We start from the raw sequence: 7,544 nt of genomic DNA, 5'->3' as shown, positions 1-7,544 counted from the left end.
CTCTCTCCTTGCTCCTCACTCTCACCCTCTCTCAATCTCACTCTCACTCTCACTCATTACAATGATGAAATGAAATGAGGGAGGGTCTATTTAACCCTCCCTCCCTCCCTCCCTCACTTTATTTCCACAAAAACATTTATTTTCCGCCGAACTTTTTTTTTTCCGCGCGTCTCCGCTCCCGTCGCTCGCTCTCGCCGCTCTGGGAGTGATTTTTATAACCCGGGGGCGATCGGGAGTGATGGCTCGTTGACCGCTCCCGGGTTATAAAAATCACTCCCGGAGCGATGGGAGCGACACTCCTTGCTTCGCTCCAAAAATAGGCAGGGAGCACAATTTTTTTTACGGAAACAATTTCGGGAGCGCGCTCCCGACCCGCCCTCGAGTCGCTCCGGCCCAGAGCGCGGATTGGGAGCAGGATCGAGGGGGGGAAGGCGCTCCCTCGCAACACTGCGTCAATATAATATTAAAAAGCTATCCATGTTCTTTAAGGTATTTCTGGTATGGTACATTCCAAACTAATATAGTCTATATTCAGAGACAACGATCAGAAAAAACTATTGTTGAAGGGTAGTATTAATGTGGAAAGAAATCCCAACATAGGGATATGCTAGTGAAGTAAGATAGTTTAGAACATCAAATAGAGAATGACAAAGCCAAAGAGGGCACGATACATAAACTACCAGTGATATTAGTGCTGGAGTGAGCGAGAGTTATTCCTGATCCATATTATGACCAGTGACATTAGTACTTGAAAGAGGGAGAGTTATTCCTGATATTCCTTATCCCTATTATGAAAATCAAGGATATGTTGGCTGCTAGTTCCAAAAAGCATCAACCATAACTTCATGTCCAGAAAACACAGCTCATCCTTGAAAAGAAGAAAGCCACTGATATCTCTTACCACATTTTTTCATGCAAAACACTTGGACATGAACTTGGTGTCTGTTTCACAGTGCACATTTAAAGGCTTTTTGACAGTAAAATATTTGTTCCATGTGGTACCCTCATAAGCCCAAAAGCAAATGGCAACTTTGCACTGAGATGGCTGACAGCGTGCTCCATATTTTCTCACGTGGTGCACACTGGAAAATCAAATTAGCAACATACACCATATCGTATCTGTTAAGCATGTCTCTTCAGTGTAGCATAGATAACTTATCCTTCTGAAAATCACCTGTCTTCAACCAAAAATGCATGCACCCTTCCTTTTACCTCAATCCAGCTACATGCTGGCTCCTTTTTTATTTCTTTACCTTTCATCCTTGTCCTTAAGTTTGCCACATCATCCCACCTGCCAGATGCAGCATAGATATGTGACAAAAGGACATAAGGTGCAGGATTTTCTGGCTCCAACTCAAGAAGGCATTCTGCTGCACACCTCCCTAGTTCTATATTGTCATGAGTTCTGCAAGCACCAAGCAGTGTACCCCATATGATAGCATCAGGTTCAAATGGCATTTTGTTGATCAATTCTGCCGCATCATTCAGTCGCCCAGCACGACCAAGAAGATCAATTATACAGGCATAGTGATTAGCCTGTGGGGTGATGAAGTGGCGTTGAGTCATGGAATAGAAGTAGTACAGCCCTTCCTCAACTAGGCCTGTGTGATTGCATGCAGAGAGCACACCAATGAAGGTTGCATGATCTGGCTTCTCATCAATTCTAATCATTTCTTCAAAAAGTTGAAGAGCCTTCTTACCACATCCATTGTGAGCGTACCCCATAATCATCCCATTCCAAGATACTGCATTTCTTGCAGACATATTATTGAAGACTTGGCCTGCATCTTCTATGCATCCACATTTCGAATACATGTCAACCAGGGCACTTTCAGCAAAGACATTCGACAGGAATCCAATTTTGATGATCTGAGCATGGACTTGCTTAGCATGTCCCAGAGCTCCCAATCTTGCACATGCACTTAAAATGCTGCCAAAGGTGAACTGGGTTGGTTTGATGCCAGCCCATTGCATTTGTTGGAAGATTGTTAGAGCTTCCTCACCGTGAGAATGCTGAGCATATCCTGCAATAAGTGTATTCCATGCGACTCCATCCAGGTTAGGCATTGTCTCAAACATTGCATGTGCATTTTCTATGTTTCCACATTTGGCATACATGTCAACAAGAGCACTCCCCACAAAGATATTTGACTCTAATCCTTCTCTTATGGCAAGAACATGTACTTGTTTGCCGTATTCCAGCCCACCATGACTGGAGCAAGCACTGAGAACAATGATCATTGTAATCTGGTCTATCTTGATATCTGTCAGCTGCATTTGCCTAAATAATGTGAAAGCCTCTTCACCATGTCCATTATGGACATAACCTGCAATGATAGTGTTCCATGAAATTACACTATGTTCAGACATTTCATCAAACAGCTTTCGGGCATCCTCTATGAGACCACATTTGGTACAAGAACTAACTACAGTGGCAAATGTAATCTGGTCTGGATTTATTCCTCTCCCCCGCATTTCATATAACGCTTTCAGAGCATGCCCGCCAAGCCCAAAATGGCCATATCCTGCTATCATTACATTCCATGAAACCACATTGCATTCAGGTAAAGTCTTGAACACTCGCTCTGCATCCTTTATGCTCCGACACTTCGAATACATGTCAACAAGGGCATTCCCTACAAAGACATTTGACTCAGAACCATCTTTAATAACTTGAGAATGTATTTGCTTGCCTATTTCCAATGCGAACAGATAATCAGATACATTGACAGAATTATCAAAGGTGAACTGGTTTACCTTCATTCCCATCTGTTGCATTTCGAAAGCCATTTCCAGAGTCTCCTTGTCATCAAGCCTACTCTGGGTGTATCCTACATTCCTTGAAGTTGCCTCCGACAGTTGAATCTCGGAGTCCAAGACTCCACGTTTGGCACAAGCGCTGAGAATGCTAGAATAAGTAACTTGGTCCGGTTTCACTCCTGTTCGTCTCATTTGGACAAAACAATTCATGGCCTTGATTGCCTGCCCACTTTGCGAAAATCCGGTAATCATGGCAGTCCACGAAACCTTATCTCTATCATACATGGTATCAAACAATTGAGCAGCAAACTCCATAGTCCCACATTTGGCATACATGTCAACAAGGGCATTCCCTACAAAGATATTCGACTCACACCCAGATTTAATAACATGACCATGAAGCTGTTCTCCCCGTCCTAGATCGAGCAAGTCTCCACATACATTAGCAATGCTAGCAAATGTAAACTGGGTTGATTTTGTTCCCAACATATGCATTTGGGAAAACAAAGACATAGCCTTCTCAGTCTGTCCATGCTGAGAAAATCCCGCAATCAAGGTGTTCCAAGAAACTTCGTTTCGTTCAGGCATTTTGTCAAACAGATCACATGCATTCTCCAGGCTACCAGATTTCGTGTATCCTGCAATTACTAAATTCCATGAATAAACATTGCGTTCTCGTTCAGTCATTTTATCAAACACACGGCGTGCATCCACCATGTTACCACACTTAGCATACATTTCAATGAGCCGATTTTCTAAAAAGGTATGTGAATAGAACCCAGTTTCCATTATACAAGCATGGGTTCTCTTACCCTCCACCAAGGCTTTCGTCTCTATGCAGCCCTGCAAGATGCGGGCATAAGAATTGGAATCCATGAAAATGGACATACTTGTTTTCTCATCCATGGCGTTCCTGGATAGTTTCTTCTCACAGAATGTATCATCCGCTTGAAAAACTGATGCCTGGGTTGATCCTGTTCTAACATATCCAACGACGGACTCTCTGAGAATGTGATTTTGCGATTGAAATCTGCCAATCTTGTGAATGGAAGCAGCAGCAAGTAGTGTGCGGAAGCCTATCTGGATTCTGCAAAACATATGGGTAGAGTTGTTAACATTATGTACGGCATTCATTCTTTTAAATTCATCCCATCTCTTCTGGGAATTCTACTTCGTTCAGTCAATGAGAATTTGACCTTTTGGAGTTTGTGAGCAGTTTTGAATCTTGAACTTTGTATACACTTTTCAAACAGTATGGCCTCTTAAACAGTGGGGTTTCGTGGACGCCATTAAAAACCATTCAATTCCATTCAATTCAAAACCAGAACCTCAAATTTTTGGAAAAAAAATGCTTGGCAAATTCAAACATTCGTTGGGAATGAAGAGTATAGCCGGAAAGAATTCCTTTGGTATTGAGGGATACAAACCTCAAATGAATGTGTAGTTGCAATTTGTTGAAAATTTCTATGTTTTATTTGGAACTAACACCGGTGAAACAACTGCAAATAGATTCCAAACACCAAAATTAAGATTATTATAAGTCAATTCCAAACACCAAAACTAAGATTATTATAAGTCAATTCCAAACACGAGTATGAGAGGTTTATCATCTTCAACCTTAAAGTAAAGGTTCGGATCGTCTTCACTCCTAGTGAAATCCAACTTCATTAAATAGTTATCAATCCTCTCATACCGAGCTCGGGGTGCTTGCTTCAGCCCATAGACAACTTTCTTCAACCTGCATATATGAGATTCCCGAACATGAATCTCAAACCCTTCGGGTTGTTCCACGTAGACTTCCTTTTTAATCGAACCATGCAAGAAGGCGGTCTTGACATCCATCTGATGTAGGTTCCATCCTTGCAAAGTAGCAAGGGCTATGATCGAGCAGATGGTGGTGTATCGGGCAACAGGTGCAAATATCTCATCGTAATCTACACCTTCCTTTTGAGAGAAGCCTCGAGCAACAAAGCAAGCCTTGTACTTTTCTGCACTCCCATCAGCTCCATGCTTGATTTTGTAAAGCCATTTAGATGTGACAACCAATATGTCCTCGGGTCTAGGAACCACATCCCAGACATCATTCTTCATAATGGACTCGAATTCTTCATTCATAACATCCTTCCACACTTGATGCTTCACGGCTTCTTCGAATGATGTAGGCTCATTTTGAATGATAGTGTTCATAATGGTCAAGTATCCCTAATACATGGTCGGCTTCTTACTTTCACGAAAAGTCCTCCTTGGTGCAATATGTCTCTCGGCATCTTCGAGAGTCTCCCTAAGCCATGAGGGCCTCTTCTTAGAGGAGGAGGACTCTTGAGGAGGGGGATCAATAGGATCCATAGGTTCATCTACATCTGACATAGTTTCATCTTGCTTTTCGGTGTCAGTGTCTTTATCCTTCCTTGGAATAGGGAGATTGTCAATTTTGCTAAGAGCCATATCTTCGTCAAAGGTGACATCATGACTTATCTTAACTTCCCTTTGACCAGCCACATAAATTCTATAGCCCTTAGAATTTTCGCTATAGCCCACAAAGATTCATTTCTTTCTAGATGCACCCAATTTGTTTCTTTTCTCTTTCGGCACATGAAAGTATATGGGACTTCCAAAAATTCTAAAATGAGAGACATCAGGTTTCTTACCAGCGAACATTTCTTTGGGAGTCTTTGAGTCCAATGCTTGATGAGAGCATCGGTTTTGAACATACACGGCAGTATTCACAGCTTCGGCCCATAGAAACTTCGAAAGCCTTTGATCATGAAGCATGGCACAAACAACTTCCATAATAGTACGGTTCTTCCTTTCAGCGACACCATTTTGCTCAGGAGTGTAAGGAATAGTGGTCTCCCTCTTAATGCCAACTTCTCTGCAATGGTCACGGAATTCATTAGATTCATACTCGGTCCCATTATCAGTCCTCAATATCTTGATTCTCTTCTTTTCGATCATGGCTTTCAAGTGACGGAACCATGTGAACACTTCATCCTTCTTTTTCAAGAAGTAGATCCAAGTCTTGCTAGAATAATCATATGTAAAAGTGAGATAATATAGATATACTCCCAAGGAGTTTATGGGCATCATACTAGATATGTGAGAGTGGACCAACTACAATATATCTATGGTCTTGCTATTACTGAGGGGAATGGTCCCCTTTTGAGTTTTCCTTTGGCACATCCCGGACATATACCTTCATGCTCTACTTTGAACTCGGGCATCCTTGTCACCATCTGTCTCACATCGAATAGGGCCTTATAATGAAGGTGGGAAAACCTATGGTGCCATAGTCCAGATTGTAGAGATGTGTCGCAAGACATGGCCCCCAATGGATTTCCTCCAACTTGATTCAAAGTGTCAACTCGGAACCCAAGAGTAAAAGCATCTTCAAAATTCTTTTTCCAAACACGTACATTTCCATCGATGAATACCACCTTATAGCCTTTGTCTTCCATTGCCGAAATGGACACCAGGTTCTTCTTGAGATCAAGTACATATAGAACTTCTTGTAAGTGAATCGTGTTACCTTGATTCAATTGAAGGGTAACATTCCCTACACTTTTTACAAAATAGGTGGCATTGTCTCCAAGAATAATCTCCAAGTTTGTCTCCTTATCTATCAAATTAGAGAGAGCTTCCATGTATCCGGTGAAGTGCCTTGAGGCACCACTATCCATAAGCCAATTCCCCAAAGTGTTCGGAGGAGAGGTAGCGGAAAGGGCCGATATAAGGTAATACTCATTTTGTTTATTGTTAACAACATTTGATTCTTCATACCTGGAGTTCCTTTCTTTCTTGGAGGGTTGACCATTTCCATTGTGTCAAATTGTAGTATAGTTTTGTAAGGGGGCTACGGATTAAGATTTTGACCTGCATGATTGTTTGAGCGGTTACTTCATTCCATGCCTATTTGGATGATCATTAAAAAAAAAAAAAATGAAGGTTTCAACTTTGTATAGATAAAGTCAATAAATAAATTTTTAAAACTAGAAAAAAAGTTACAATGGTGATAATAAAAAAGATATATAGATTTTTCTTCCAAAATCTAAAATCAATAAAACCAAATTGATTTTTTCAATATGTCCCTTTGCAATATTAGAACACATTATATACATGAATTAAAAAAACTGCCCAAAAAAAATTGGGGCCATTACCCAAAATCCCCTAATAAGGGGGACTATTGTCCCCCCTGCGACTCCCCCCTCCCCATTACGTTACTGGGAAAATTAATTGCTTAATAAAAACAACTAATCACTTAGACATTAATTATCAACCCAAGGAGCGTATTTTTATTTCAAGGCAATCGGCAAAATATATGGAAGCATGTGCCAACCTCTAACACTGGTTCTACATGACTATATTCTAAACTATCAAGTTCATTCATTACGAAATAAAATGTAAGACTTGAATAACAATGCTAAATTTAAAACACAGAAAGTAAATGACAAGAGAAAGAATTGTGCTAATCACAAGACTTGAATCGATATTGAATTAAACCATACCTTATGGAATTGAAAATTTAACCTATTGCACCCAACAAAATTCAAATGCTAATCTAGAGCAGTAAATTAATAGAAATCTAAAAATTGCAAGAAACAACAATTCTGGAAAATGCAAATAACACAAAAATTGAAAACTACAACAAACAACAAACACTATAAAAATCACTCTATGCTATACTTTGCCTCTAGTTAAATCAAATTCATATCTACAACAAAATTCTATCTCGTAAATCTTATTAGAAACAACAAAAAGAATCTAATAACATGTTGCTCATACATTCA

The 7,544-nt window shown here is 40.4% G+C and overlaps 1 protein-coding gene across 1 annotated transcript; it reads right to left on the bottom strand.

Moving 5' to 3' along the window:
* Nucleotides 1–544: 544 nt before the first annotated feature.
* Nucleotides 545–4,215, bottom strand: LOC149227962 (pentatricopeptide repeat-containing protein At2g13600-like). Its single transcript, XM_089378010.1, has 2 exons — nt 3,957–4,215; nt 545–3,847 (listed from the first exon to the last, which is right to left on the bottom strand). Exons 1-2 carry the CDS (start codon nt 4,058–4,060, stop codon nt 1,171–1,173), a joined length of 2,781 nt encoding a protein of 926 aa, XP_089234136.1. The 5' UTR covers nt 4,061–4,215; the 3' UTR covers nt 545–1,170.
* Between the last annotated feature and the right edge of the window lie 3,329 nt (nt 4,216–7,544).

The sequence above is a fragment of the Pinus tabuliformis genome, chromosome J, assembly GCF_031772625.1.
Source record: "Pinus tabuliformis cultivar Carrire ecotype Pingquan chromosome J, CPIR1, whole genome shotgun sequence".
NCBI lineage: Eukaryota > Viridiplantae > Streptophyta > Pinopsida > Pinales > Pinaceae > Pinus > Pinus tabuliformis.
Note: the sequence above shows the minus strand (reverse complement) of the source record. Positions and strands in the feature narration are given on the sequence as shown.